A 13427-nucleotide genomic window follows, 5' to 3' on the forward strand; every position below is an offset into this window, starting at 1 on the left:
TGCTGGGCTGGATACAGGTCAGGCTGCAGTGCGCAGGGGTCAGCAGTAGAGGGTCTGGGTCTCCAGGGTGCCTGGGACACCTAGGCCCAGGCATATATAGGCAGGGGCTGCCCCACCCCCAGCCAAATTATTCCCAGCTGTGGGGTCAGGTCAGGCAGGAGGACTGGGGGACAGGGAGGCGCTTAGGCCAGGAATAGCTCTGAGGGAGGAACCACAGGGTCCCTGGAGGAGCATACTACCTCCTCCATCGCCTGATTGGGTCTTGGCAGCCAGGGTGCTGGTGCCCAGATGGGGGGAGGGAGCAGATGGGTGAGATGGGACTTTACTGGGGGCCTGTGCCAAGGGTCAGGGCAACGGGAAAAGAGAGTTCATCTAGAAAATGAGCCAGATCAGGTTCGGTGTGTTTGGCTTCTTTGGGGCCACTTGTGCCCAGGTCTTCTCAGGCTGGGTGCTGGGCTCAGACAGCCTCAAACAGCCTTCTCAGAGGAGTACTCTCAGCTTTGCCCTGGGGTCCCTTGCTCCCCACACACCCACATTTTTTGGAGACTCTCTCTTATGTTGGGTGAGGTGAAGAGCATTACAGAAGGGGGAAGTTGGGATGTCCAAGACAGAGATGGCTGGAGGAAAGCCCTCCAACAATGGCCTTCTAGGAAAGAAGACTTCTGGTTACTACTTCTGTTGGTGAGGCTGGTGAGAACCCGGCCTCCCCTAGTTCCTGCTCTGGGCCTCAGTATTCCCGTCAAGTGTAGAGAACACGTGTACAGTCTGCTAGCCCTTGGGGGTGTGATAAAGAGATGAAGAGATCCGGGAGGAGGACACCACTCAAACTTCAAGACCCTTTGAAGTGGGGTGTAGGCATGGATGGACATTTGCAATGGGGGAGATGAGGCAAGTATGACCAAAGTTTTCATTACTGATTTGTTGATTTATTCCTTCATTCAATAAAACTTTAAGACTGGTAATGATTAAAAAGCCTGAAAATCCAATGTGTTGGGGAGGAAGGAGGGCAATGAGAACTCTCATTGCTGGTGGGAATGCATGGTGGAACATCCATTTTGGAAAAAAGTAAGACAGTATCTAATAAAGCTGAAAGCATGCATACCCTATGATCTAGAAGATCCGTTCCTGGAAACACACACATTCAGAGAGCATTTCTCAAATATGTGTCCCAGCACACATATTGTTCATAATAGTCAAAATCTGAGGAGAAACAACTCTGTCAACAGTGAAATGGATAATAACTGTGGAGTAGTTATGCAACTATAAAGCAAAATATGGAATATATCCAACAAACTTCAGCCACAAGTCATAAATAACACAGATCTTGCAGACATAATGTTGAGCAAAAAAAAGCAAGACACGCAGAAGTGCCTATGTGTAATTCCATCTACATCAAATTAAACAACAAACCAAACCACACTCTCTTCTTTAAGTTGTGTTCATAGGTGGGGAGACCATAAAGGAAAGCCTGAACAAGTTTGTCTCAAAAGTCAGGATGAGGGACTGCCTGTAGGTGGAGGGGCAGGAATGTATATGACTGTGCTGGCCTACAGGGTACTAAAGTTTCAGTTCCTGTCCTGGGTACTGATTATGCAGGTGGTTGTGTTATAACAATTGTTTAAATGAGATCTCTGCACTCTTTAGCATGTATGAAGTATTGTTGTTAGCTACTTTGGAGTCTACCCCTGACTCATAGTGACCCCATGTATTACAGAACAGAACTGCTCCATAAGATTTACTTGGCTATAATCCTTATGGAAGCAGTATGCCAGGCTTTTGTTCCGTGGAACCACAGGGTGGGTTTCAACTTCCAAACTTTAAGTTAGCAGCTGATCTCAAACTGCTTGCCCCACTCAAGTTCCTAAGCATGTCTGATTTACCCTACTATTTTAAAACAAATAGACATGTAATGAGTAGCAGGTCCTCAGCCTTGAGTGGAGGGTACAGGAGGGATAACACATTGCAAGTGTCTGGTTGCTTCTTAATCTTCTTGGCTATTGAGTTGGGGAGTGGCAGTGGAGGGCCTGGGGAGCTTCTGGGACCTATCCTGTCTGGGTGTCCATGCTTCCTGGAGGTGATTCAGTGTCCTACCAGGCAGGGGACAGGCCATGGAGATCTGATCCCCATCCCTGGCCTCTGACTCTGTAGCTATAAGTGAATGTGACTAACCAGGCAGGACCCTGAGTCAGCCCTAGGGAGCCTGTCCCAGCTGGGGGAAGGGTGTCTTGGGGGGGAGTTGAGGGACTGCCAAAGAAGGCTCATAGCCACTGAGGTTTCAAAGCCCCTTGTGGGGTAGCATGGGCAATGGACAGGGATTAGGGAATGCTTGACCTTACTGGCCAGCAGTGAGTGAAAGGTCTGGTTCCTTCCAAGACCCTAGCCAAGTTCTCACTTTCTTTGCCTTTAGCAAGACTGTGACCTTGGGATCAGTTGCATGTGCCCAGTTCCAGCTGGTTCAGATTTCAGGGCAGCCACCTCACCTACACCTCAAATCAGTGTCATGAAGCATCAGGCCAACTTGTGATTATCCCAAGTCACAGATTACCCAAACATCATGGAAACCACAAGTAAATTCTCTTTGGTTTTGGAGTGACCATCTGGACTCTCTTTGGATACAGGCATATCCAGGAGCATAGGTGTTCACAGAAAGCTGGTGAGAGGCTCTCCAACTATAAAGGCTGGGAGATGGACTGGTCTCCCTACTCATCCCATCACTCCCACTCCATGTCTCAGGTCACCTGAGCAGAGAGGTGCCTTGGTCTCTGCAGGGACTGGCACAGAAGTGAAGGATGAGTGACCTATGTCCCTCCAGAGGACAGTGCTGGGATCAACCATTCAGCCCAACAATGGTGAGGTAGAAAGCTGCCTGGCATTGGGTTGTTAGCTACTGTCAAGTCAAATTTTGACTCATGGCAATCCCATGGGTGTCAAAGTAGAACTATATTCCATAGGGTTTTCAAGGCCCTGGCCTTTTGGAAGCAGATTGCCAGGTGTGTTTTCTGAGGTACTCTGGGTGGATTTGAACTGTCAACATTTCAAGTTGTAGTCGAGCATGTAAACATTTGTACTACCCAGCGACTCCTGGCATTGGGAGTATCTTTCAAGTCCCCTGCAGAGAAGAGTACTGGTGGTACAGTTGTTAAAGCACTGGGCTCCTAACTGAAAGGCTGGCAATTTGAGCCCACCAGAAGAACCACTATGCAGAAGAAAGATATGGCAGTCTGCTTCCGCAAAGATTTACGATCTTGGAAACCCTATGGGGCAGTTTTACTCTGTCCTAGAGGGTCTCTATAACTTAAAATCAACTCAGCTGCAGAGAGTTTAGCCCTGGGAGGGGAGGAATATGTACAAGATGACCTCTGCTTTCCTCCTGGCTCTGAGAGTCCAGGGTTCAGGGCTCTCTAAACTGGCCCTATGGTTGGCTTCCACCACCTTCGGGGGAACAAAGGAGATGAAGAGAGGGGACTAAAGAGCTTCCTCCCCATCACTTGCTGGGATTCAGAAGCGGAATATTTTCTTTCACAAGAAACTTAGAAGCCTGATGACAATGCCTTTAAGATCTGGATGACCTAGAGCCTTCTTGGGTTAAGTCCAAGGCAGATGAGGCTGAGGGTGCTGGTCTCTCACTGGGGCTGCCTGGACTCCATAGAGACATGGTGGCCTCACCTTCTGCAAGCTTAGGCTGCCATGCCTCAGAGAGAGGAATCCAGAAAAGCTGGGGAGGTAAGCCCAGTGGGCCCAGGGAGGCCACAAAGATGGACTGAAGCAAGTGTCGTACACTGTTAAGCTTTTGTACTTTATTGAGCAGCTGTGGAATTAGAAAGGGAAGTGGGATGGGAGACATGATTATGTTCCTGGGGGAAGGTTTCAAGTTGGGCTTTGCATGGAATATGTGTGTGTGTGTGTGTGCATGCGCATATGTATGTATGTATACGTATATGTGTGTGTGTATGTATATGTATATGTATATATATATATATATACACACACACACACATATATATGGGTGTGGCTTCTTGTAAGATATCTGGCTACTTGAGGTAAAGCTACAAATGGTATCTTTTGGCTGGAGGTAAAAGAGATGGAGAAATTCCCTTATGTTGGGCTTGGGGTCAATAAGCATTTTCATTAATCAGCAAGTGTGTAGTGACCCTGTGCCTTACACTATGCTGGCCTGGAGGCCCTTGTTCCCCAAGCTGAGCCAATTCTTGGAGCTGTGGCTTTCTGTACAGGCTGAGCAAGGGAGACTGAGGCTGAGATTGGCACTCAACAGGACCGGGATCAGGCTCCTGGCCAGCTACAGTCAGGGGTGTGGGACATCCCTGGCCCCATGGAATACAGAGGGAATGGGCAGCAGAAGGACAGGGAAGGGAGTCTAAGCTGCAAGGAGAGCATCCTTGATGGTGCCTGTGAGAGGGAAGCGCTGATTCTGGCCACAGAAAGAGCCTCGGAAGTCATCCAAGTCCAGGGCCCAGACCATGGCACCTGCCAGCTGCTTGTTCCTCAGGTACTGCACCTGGCAGGGGAGGCCCAGAGAGGGGCAGGGCTGGGTTTCTTGGGCAGTGGGGGGTCTTGCTCTGTGGACCCCTCCTCAAGAAAGGGAATAGCAGGCTCCTGAGACCCACAAAAACCCTACACCTCAGTGCAAGACCCATTGTCGAGTTCTCGTTGCCAGATTGCCAAATCAATTCTGACCCCACAGGGCAGGGTAGAACTGCCCCATAGGGTTTCCAAGGCTGATGGGAGCTCTGGTGGCATAGTGCCTAAGGCATTTGACTACTAACCAGAAGTGTGGTGGTTCAAACCCACCAGCCAATCCTTGGAAGGAAGATTGGGCAATCTACTTCTGTACAGATGCCGCCTCAGGAATCCAAGGAGGGGTCTCTCTGAGTCTGAAATGACTTGATGGCAGTGAGTTTAGTTTGGTTTTAATCTACGGAAGCAGACTTTCACATCTGTCTCCTGTGGAACTGGCGGGTTCCAACCGTCAGCCTTTCAGTTAGCAGTCAAGTGCTTAACTGCTGTGCCACCAGGGCTCGTCCGTCAGTGCAAAATCAAAAAAAACCAAACCCACTGACATCTAGTTGATTCCAACTCATAGTGACCCTATAGGACAGGGTAGAACTGTCTCATTGGGTTTCCAAGGCTGTAAATCTTTTTGGAAGTAGATGGCCTCATCTTTCTCCCACAGAGCAGCTGGTGGGTTTGAACCATGGACTTTTTGGTTAGCAGTCCAATGCTTTAACCACAGTGCCACCAGAGCTCTTTCCCTCAGTGCAAGAAGGCCCCAAATCTGGCTGCTTGGGACAGAGCCTTCTTCTCCCTCTTTCTGTCCTGGGGCTTGGCCTTGGGGAAACCTACCTTGATTTTGATGCTTTCTGGATCATCGTACCCCACCCACTGGTTGCCTTTTGTGGCGTAGGGGACGTTTTGGCCATGGAGTCTATGAACTGTGGCTCTGTGGAGGAAGTCACAGATCTATGCAGAGAATAAGATAAGGGTAGTGTTACAGTGTTGTGCAGGTCCTAGGGAGATGTGTCTCTTCAGATCTCGTCTTGCCCCGGCTTCCCCCTGTAGCCTCATCTTCCAGTGCTGCAGGCAGCACCTGCCCCAAAGTCTGCAGCCTTCATGCAAATTTATGTAAAACAGATGCAAAAGTGCCAGAAAGTTCTCTGTGGCTGCCATAGGTGAGAGCTTTAAGAGAGTTCTTGGGTTCCTCCATCTTAAACAGGGGTATGGGAAATGGTGGGCCAACACTGAGAACTGACTCCAGGATGCGCAGCCAAAGCAGCAGAGGCTGCACTAAAGCAAAAGAGGCTGCCCTTGGCCATTGCTTTCCCTTAGCTGGAGGGAAGATCCCATCTCATCAGACAGAGAGAACTCCCTGAAGCTCCTCATGAGGGTGGCGGTGGGGAGCAGGGTACCTGTGGGAGACTATCAGTAGAAAAAAGCCTTCCCCCTTCCTCTGCTTCAGGGATGCTGGGTCAATGGGGACATATTTTATTCCTAAAGGAGCAAAGTGGAGGTGGGAGGATCACCTTCCCTAGGGCTGGTGGTGATGTTGGGAAACCTTGTCTTCTCCCAATCCCATTACCTCATAGTAGGCGAGGATGCCTTCTTCCTTGGTGAAGCGGCCTGCTATTCCTGGCCCCGAGATTGGAGCTCCAATTCCCGTCTCAGAGGAGGCCAGGGTGAAGCTCTTCCCAAAAGTGGGGATGCCCATTACCAGCTTATTGGCTGGAGCCCCCAGCCTCAACATGTACCCCACAGCATAGTCCTGGGTGGGGATAGGAGGGGACAGTACCAGAGAGACCAGTTAACTAGGTTGGTGGTGCATGAATGGGGAAAGGTGTACAATTAATACTGCTGCCTTGAAAGGGGAGGGTATGGGTATAAAGTAAATCTGGGGTTTCCCTTCCCTTCCCTCTGGAAACCAGTAATGCATCTTATAATTTCATTCTCAAAAGATATCCTATTAGATATGTTGTTAGCTGCCATAGACATAGGCGGCTATGAATCATTGTGATCTACTGTCTGTTTTTCAGAAGTAGATCTCCAGGCCTTTCTTCCTAGTCTTAATCTGGAAGCTCTACTGAACCTTGTTCAGCATTGTAGCAGTGCTCTCCTGATAGATGAGTGGTGCTTGTGCTTGAGGTGTGTTGGCTGGGAATTGAACCCAGGTCTCCCACATGGAAGATGAGAATTCTACCGCTGAACCACCACTGCCCCTTGCTATTAGGTATAGAAAGGGATTATTACTATTTGACAGATGCAGAAATAGGTGATTTTCTCTGGTTGCACAGTAGGTGAATGGCAGGTCAAGAAAAGATGCCCACCTCCTAGGCCCCAGCTTCCTCAGCCCCTACTCCTGCATTTGTGCTTTCTCTACTCTTCTCCTTGCCTTCACTTTGTTTACCCAGTAGACTTGTTGGGAGATGTCCTGGCCCTTTATGGAGGTATAACCTTCTTCATTCCAGGAGCCATGGTGAATGCACAAACTTTGGGCCTGTTCTTCATCTGTGAAATGGGTCTCATAACCCCTCCTTTGCAGGAGTAGATGGGTGGTGTGTAAATGTGGTAGGTCTTGTGGACCCCCTCCAGGCCCTCATTTCAATTATCTGCTGCTGGGCCACCTCAATGCACTCACAGCATTGCTGAATCGGTCAGGACTTGCATCCTCCTGGCTTTTGTACAGGGGACTGTGATGTCCTGTGGTCTGATCCCAGGCTCCATGAAACTGATAGGTCATGAGGTTGATGATATCCAGGTATCTGTGGAAGAAGGGGATTGATGGAATGACCTGAAATTAGAAATGCTCTTGGCTTCAAATCTATTACCCAATGGGATGTGAAGCAGGACAAGCAGATAGCTGGGAGAAAAGCCATGAACCCCCAAATCCCAATGGTTTTCAATTGTTATCTGCTGCTGGGCCACCTCCTCTGTGCCATGTCAGGGCGTGGACTCAGAGTCCCACACATGCATTTAATGCAAGAACAGGGCTCTCCTGTCTTGCCTCCAGCATACATATCTGTGTGAGGCTCCATCTTCTTGTCATCCCTCCACTCCTGCCATGTTCATTTTGGTAAAAGCAGATTAAAAGTGGCGTTACAAGCTGCCAAAGGTTAATGTGAACCCATAGAAACAGTGGAGTAGGATGGAAAATTTCTACAACCATACTGGTAGGACTTGAAGGCCTAGGGCTATAGGTGGATTTTATGTATATGAGCTTTGGATGTTTGGGTAAATCGTTGAGTGCCACTTCTTTCCACCCTTTAAATGGCCAAGTTGTGCACTGAGTTTATACCTGTCTAAGACCCTACCCAACCCACTGCCATCCAGTTGATTCTGACTCATAGTCACCTCCATTGGGTTTCCAAGGCTAAAAATCTTTATGGAAGTAGATTGCCCCATCTTCTTTCCACAGAGCAGCTGGTGGGTTTGAACCGCCAACCTTCTAGTTACTGGTCAAGTGCCTTAGGCACAGCACTGCTCATTTAAGACCCTACAAAACAGTCTAAAATCAAATAGAAGAGCCTTAGTTCCTTATTTCTGGTGTCCCAAGATCCCTGCTTTTGTTCCACTGAGAGACCAGTTGCTTGGCTACTGACCACTAACATGCATATGCACAGGGAAGGGTGATAAGAGGGTGAATGAACTGGAAAGAGGGTTACCATGTGTGAAAGCAGCTTGAGAACTCCCTAACATTCCAGAAGGGAAAGATACTATTACTGTTTTGCTGCCTCTTCAGAGTCTAGCCCTCTGCTGGACTGGCATCCAGATTATGTCCACTGATGGTTGGCTGGCTGTATAGCTTTTCCTAACTCCTTTTCCAAAACACATATACAATAACTTTCTCAGCTGGTCAGGAGAGCACCCCAAGTGAAAAAATTTGTAGGGCAGGGATTATTATATCGTGCCTGACAGATGGGGAAACTAAGGCACAGAGCAGGAAGGTGACTTGCTCAAGGTCACACTCTGAGATTCTGGAAGCACTGGGACTAAAAGTCTAGTGCCCTGACTCTACATCGAGCACTAGGGTAGGATAGGGAAAAGAGGGATGTGTGCAGAGGCTGCTGGGGGGTGCCTGAGGCAGAGACTCACTGGGATATCTGGGGGATGTCATAGCCAAGGTCAAGGTTGACCTTCCCTGCAGACACAGCTGCACTGAGCAGGAGCTGTTCTGTTCCTGACTGGGCTTCCTTTTCAAACTCATCCTTTATTTCCTGGATGGGAGACAAGCGGGTGAGTGAAAGAGGGCTGTGTTCCTCTGACTCAGACAATGTGAAAGGGAGACTTATGGGTAGAAGCTGAAGTCTCAGGCACCTCATTGGCTTTCCCATCTGCTGTGATCCCCAACCTCCCTGGGGCTCAATGGAATAAGGTAGCCCATCAGTGGTCCCACCTTCAGGGTCACCCATCCTTTTGCCAAAAACTGTTTGGGCCAATGTCCTTCCCCACACCCCATCCATACTTCATGAGCATGCAGTTCTTCCCTATCCTGGAGGGACTTATCAGAAAGTGAGTAATCCCAACTGGCCCGCAGATGATGTTGAACGAAGTTTCCCTTTCAGTCTGCTTTTTTCATGCTAGTATGTGAAATTGCAAACTTAAAGTGATTTATAATTGGTATTGTGGGCAGTTTGCTTAGATTATTGCTCTGCTCCTGAGGTAACTGCCCCTGAGGTAACTGCCCCTAGATGGAGCTAAATGTCCCTGGATACAGTCTATGCTGGTATTGGAGGCATGAGTTTGGTACTGAACAGTGGACAATGATGTACCACTAAATGGGAGTTATCACTTTCCGCCTCTTAGGACCCCAGCCCAACTCCCACCAGGGTCACAGATGTCTTCCTCACTGTGTAAGATCCTCAGGGCAGCTTGTGTTGTTTCTGGTCCAGGGCCCCAGGACCCTGCCGTAGGGAGGCCTAATTTCCTCTTTGCCTGCCCTCAAGAGGCTATCAGCTTCTAACACACCCCACTCCTTGATGCCTGCCCACCTCTCCCTGTGTACTTCCTCCCACCCAGGCCACTCAACCAGCACCTTGACCAGAGTGGTGAAATGCCTCTTGTCTCTCCGTCCAGGGTAGATCCAGGCCAGGTCCAGCCCATCAAAGCCATAGGTCCGCAGAAAGGGTGGCACTGACTTGATGAATGTCCTGCGACTCTGGGTGTTGGAGGCCAGTTTGGAAAATCTAGAACCAAAATCACACAAGTAGTATGTTTAGCACCAATATGTTTGGGGTCTTGGTCCTCTGATGGGGTTTCTGAAGACAAGGGGTTTACACGAAGAGGGCCTGGAGGGCCACGAGCCTGAGCCCACTCAGCTCTAAGAGGGCATGGTAAGACAGGACCCATCCCAGGACATCTTAGAAAGGACATGGGCTTTGAAGTCAGACATTTCTGGTTTCCAGGCCTGGCTCTATCACTAGCTCAGCCACTTTGGTCAGGTTATAACCTGAGTCTCAGTTTTGCCACATGTAAAACAGGGCTGAGTATAATACCTCATAGTACTGTTGTGATGATGACATGGAATAATGGCTGGAAAGGTTGCCTGACACATACAAAGTAAGCACTCAGTAAATGGGAGCTTCTATGGTCATATTCCATCCCCTTTTCAAGTCCTCCTCCACCTCTACCTACTCCTGGAAGTCCTACACCTCAAAATCTTCCCTTTGGTTTACATCTCTCTCCATCCAACCCCATATGCCAGTAGCCCCCAATTATTCTTTGTTCTCAGATGTGAGGGGTAGTAAAAAGAGCACAGTCAGGGGACCAGGTGATCCACTGTCGACTTGCTGTGTGACTCTTGACAAGTCCCTATCCCTCTCTGGGCTTTGATTCCTTGGCTGTCCTTGAGGCCTAAGGTCCCTGACAACTATTTTGGCTTCTTTGCCCAATCAGTCAGGGTCCCCTGTGCCTCCTTACAGTGATAAATTAGACTCCTATTCCATCAACCTCTGCAGTCTTGCCCTGAGGTATGGGGCCTACCTCTGAGAGCCAAAACTCCATCCTCCGACAGATAGGAGGGTCTTCAGGTTGGGGTTCCTATGAGACACAGAGAGAAGAGAGTGGTAGTGGAGTGAAGCCGTATCTGGGAGGTCAAAGCAGGTTTCTAGCTTTAGATGGGAGGCTGCATTAGGTCTCTGAGGTCCTTCCAACCATGAGATTCAATGAACAAGAGGTCATAGACTTTGTGGCAGTTACTCTGAGGCATGCTGCCCATTTCTTGCTCTCCTTAGTAGGGAAGCTAGGGATGGAAGAATTGAGTGATAAGCATATTCCATGGTCCCTGGAGAGGCCCCTTTGCAGAAGAAGAGGGCTCCTCCCATCTCCTAGGGGAGTTCAGTCCTTGTCTTCTTGTACAGTCTGCCTCTATCACCCCTCCAAATGCTTGCCAACACCGGCCCTCATTATCTCCTCCCACAGAAGCCCAAGCCCCTCTGATTTTCAACTCAGACAGAGGTGCCGTGGGTCCTCACCCGACCTTCTGGGCAAAACTTCCTTGCCCTGTGGCCAGCCCAGCTAACCCTCTATCCCCTCCAGCCAGTGGCCCAACCTTTTCTTGAGTGAGTTCAGCGTGTCATAGAGCGTCACATCATTCCACTCGAAGGTATCGATCTCATTGTCGCTTATGTTGGCAAAGCTGTAGATGACGTGAGTGCAGAGAAAGGGGTCGATGGCATCTGGCAAGCATCTTGCAGCACCCTCCCGGTACTGGGACCAGCTGGTGTAGTAGCAAACCAGTTTGTATGCAGAGCCTGAAGGAAATGTCTGGTGTGGGGCTTGGGCTAGGACAGCCAGAGACTCTGGCTGAGAGGTGGGCTGAGCTCCAAGGAGCTGTGGGTAGGGGCCAGAATTGGGAATGGAGACAGAATTCTAAATGAAAGGGGCTGACTCAAGGCCCCCTGACTCTGGGAAGTTCCCTGTCTGAAGAAAATTAGCCATAGTCTAAAGATACTTAGAAAAGAGCAAATACACCTCACTGAACTCTCTGCAGACTAAGAACAGGGCACTGCGTGGGTTGATAGTGGGGGTTAATGAAAAAGGTGAAATATAGGTGACTCTATGCCAGTGGAGCAGATTTCCTGGAGGCAATGGCTTTGAGGAAGAGGAGGGACCTAGGCAAGGAAGCCAGTGTGGGAAGACAGCTTGACATTCAGGGGATAGCCTTGTTGTGGGACTTTCAGTGGAGCTGTTGACCTGAGAGCCTCTGGCACATCTCTTTAGTGCTCCTAATTTGTAACCAACTGCAGAGTGGCAAGTAAGCTGGGACATAATATCACAATAGACTAGGAATTTCTTCCTCTTCTCTGATTCTAATTCTTCCTACTGCAAATTAAGCTCTTTCTGCTCTCTTGATTATAGAGGAAGAAGAGTGGGCATCAATCATCCATGTGGCTACTGGGCTTGTATTAGTGGTTCCCATCAGGGCCTTACTAAACCTGAGTCTTTAATTTTTTCTTTTTTTAACTTTCAAATATACAGAAAAGTAAGAATAGTATTTAAAAAGAAACCCAAAAACATATACCCATCATCTCAGTTTAATAAATGTTAGTCTCTATGAGCCATTTGAATCACAGAAAGAACTAGAATACTGTCAAGACTTCCATCCTACTCCCAACGCCCAGGACTTGAAAATAGGTCATAGATTACTTACAACACTGGAGCAGCACCAGGATGGCAAAACCTGCAGGGAAATACAGGTCAGATGGTGCAAGTGCATCCTGCCCTTCCTCTCACTCACTCCCCTAGGCAATCAAGGGGTTGACAATAGCCACTTCCCTCCCCAGGCCCTCCCCAGGGACACACACACACACACACACACACACACACACATACACACGCAGGTGGAGGCCAGGCCCCACCCTACAGTGGCTCTGTGGCCTGCTGGACACTTCAGCCTGAAAATCACAACGCTAATACACTCTAGCCAGCCCAGAGACCTAGGTGAGCCTCCCTTAGACACATCTCAGCTGCAGCAGATTGGGAATTGCCTCCTCCTCCACTTCCCTGGGGGCCTGGTGCTCAGCTGCCTGACAGGGCCTTGTCCCAGGCCTCCACCTTCTTTTTTATACCTATCCCACTCCACTCCCCCAAGCCCCGAGCTCATTTACCGGAACTGAGATGTGTGTCAATTCAGGAACTCTGAGGCTGGGGAGTGGAGAGGTCAGAGCATTTTGGGCCACGAAGGAGGATTGAGAAACTCTGGAGTTTTGAAACATCGCGGTAGATTTTCAGAAGGAACCTCTTCCAAGGTACCTCGTCAGGGCCAGAATCTGGGGGGGGCTCCCAGGGTATGCGGCTTGGCCTATTTCAAAGACCTGTCTCCCCCTGCTTCCTTTCCTTGCCAGCAGTTCCCCGGCCTCCCTGACAGCCACTACCTATACAGCTCCAGCCTCCGGCCAGGCTCGTGGCCAGGCTGATTAGGGGCACCATGGAGCTGTGAAACCCTCAGTGCCCCAAACAAGGCTGTTCTTTCTCTCCCAAGCCCAGCATCACCCTGTCTGACCTAACCTCCCCCTCAAACTTTCTCTCTGTCTCCAGGCTGTTTCCCACAGACTGGTGGAGAGTCTAGGTCAGGGCAAGAGGGCATTGGAGGGAAGAAGACAAAGAGCCTGGGCTGAGGCACCCTTTCAGGTCCATGTCCCCTCCTTTTAGCAGTTTAGGTGCTGAGTATTTAAAGGAAAAGCTGGAAGAGGAGTGTGAAATTCTCCCAAAGAGTTCTGAGGCCAGATGCTGCTCTGCCTGCTGTCTGAAATGCCAGATCTGAAGAATGAGGAAGCTCTGCTACAAGGCTTGAAGTACCATAGAGTAAATGCAATTGACTCTTGATTCATGCCAGTCTTTTCCAGTGAGGCTTTTGAAACCCAAGTCTAAACAACTCACCCTCTTCAAATCTTCAGTGCCTTCTCATTATTCTCGAGATC

At 49.4% G+C, this 13427-nt stretch overlaps 1 protein-coding gene across 1 annotated transcript; it reads right to left on the reverse strand.

Annotated features, from left to right (window-relative positions):
• Positions 1 to 4375: 4375 nt before the first annotated feature.
• Positions 4376 to 12936, reverse strand: CHI3L1 (chitinase 3 like 1). Its single transcript, XM_007941197.1, has 10 exons — positions 12882 to 12936; positions 12158 to 12187; positions 11057 to 11258; positions 10489 to 10545; positions 9542 to 9692; positions 8602 to 8723; positions 7148 to 7271; positions 6095 to 6277; positions 5362 to 5478; positions 4376 to 4516 (listed from the first exon to the last, which is right to left on the reverse strand). The coding sequence occupies exons 1-10, from the start codon at positions 12934 to 12936 to the stop codon at positions 4376 to 4378; spliced, it is 1182 nt and encodes a 393-aa protein (XP_007939388.1).
• Positions 12937 to 13427: the final 491 nt, after the last annotated feature.

This window comes from Orycteropus afer, unplaced genomic scaffold, assembly GCF_000298275.1.
Source record: "Orycteropus afer afer isolate SDZICR_OR568_19922 unplaced genomic scaffold, OryAfe1.0 scaffold00075, whole genome shotgun sequence".
Lineage (NCBI taxonomy): Eukaryota > Metazoa > Chordata > Mammalia > Tubulidentata > Orycteropodidae > Orycteropus > Orycteropus afer.

Excerpts from the sequence above, each read along its gene's own strand:
- CHI3L1 (XM_007941197.1), bottom strand. The coding sequence starts at position 12,936 with ATGGTGCCCCTAATCAGCCTGGCCACGAGCCTGGCCGGAGGCTGGAGC. Across the intron at positions 7,272-8,601 it reads GACATCCCCCAGATATCCCA|ATACCTGGATATCATCAACC; the intron begins GTGAGTCTCTGC and ends CTTCTTCCACAG. Across the intron at positions 5,479-6,094 it reads GCATCCTCGCCTACTATGAG|ATCTGTGACTTCCTCCACAG; the intron begins GTAATGGGATTG and ends TTCTCTGCATAG.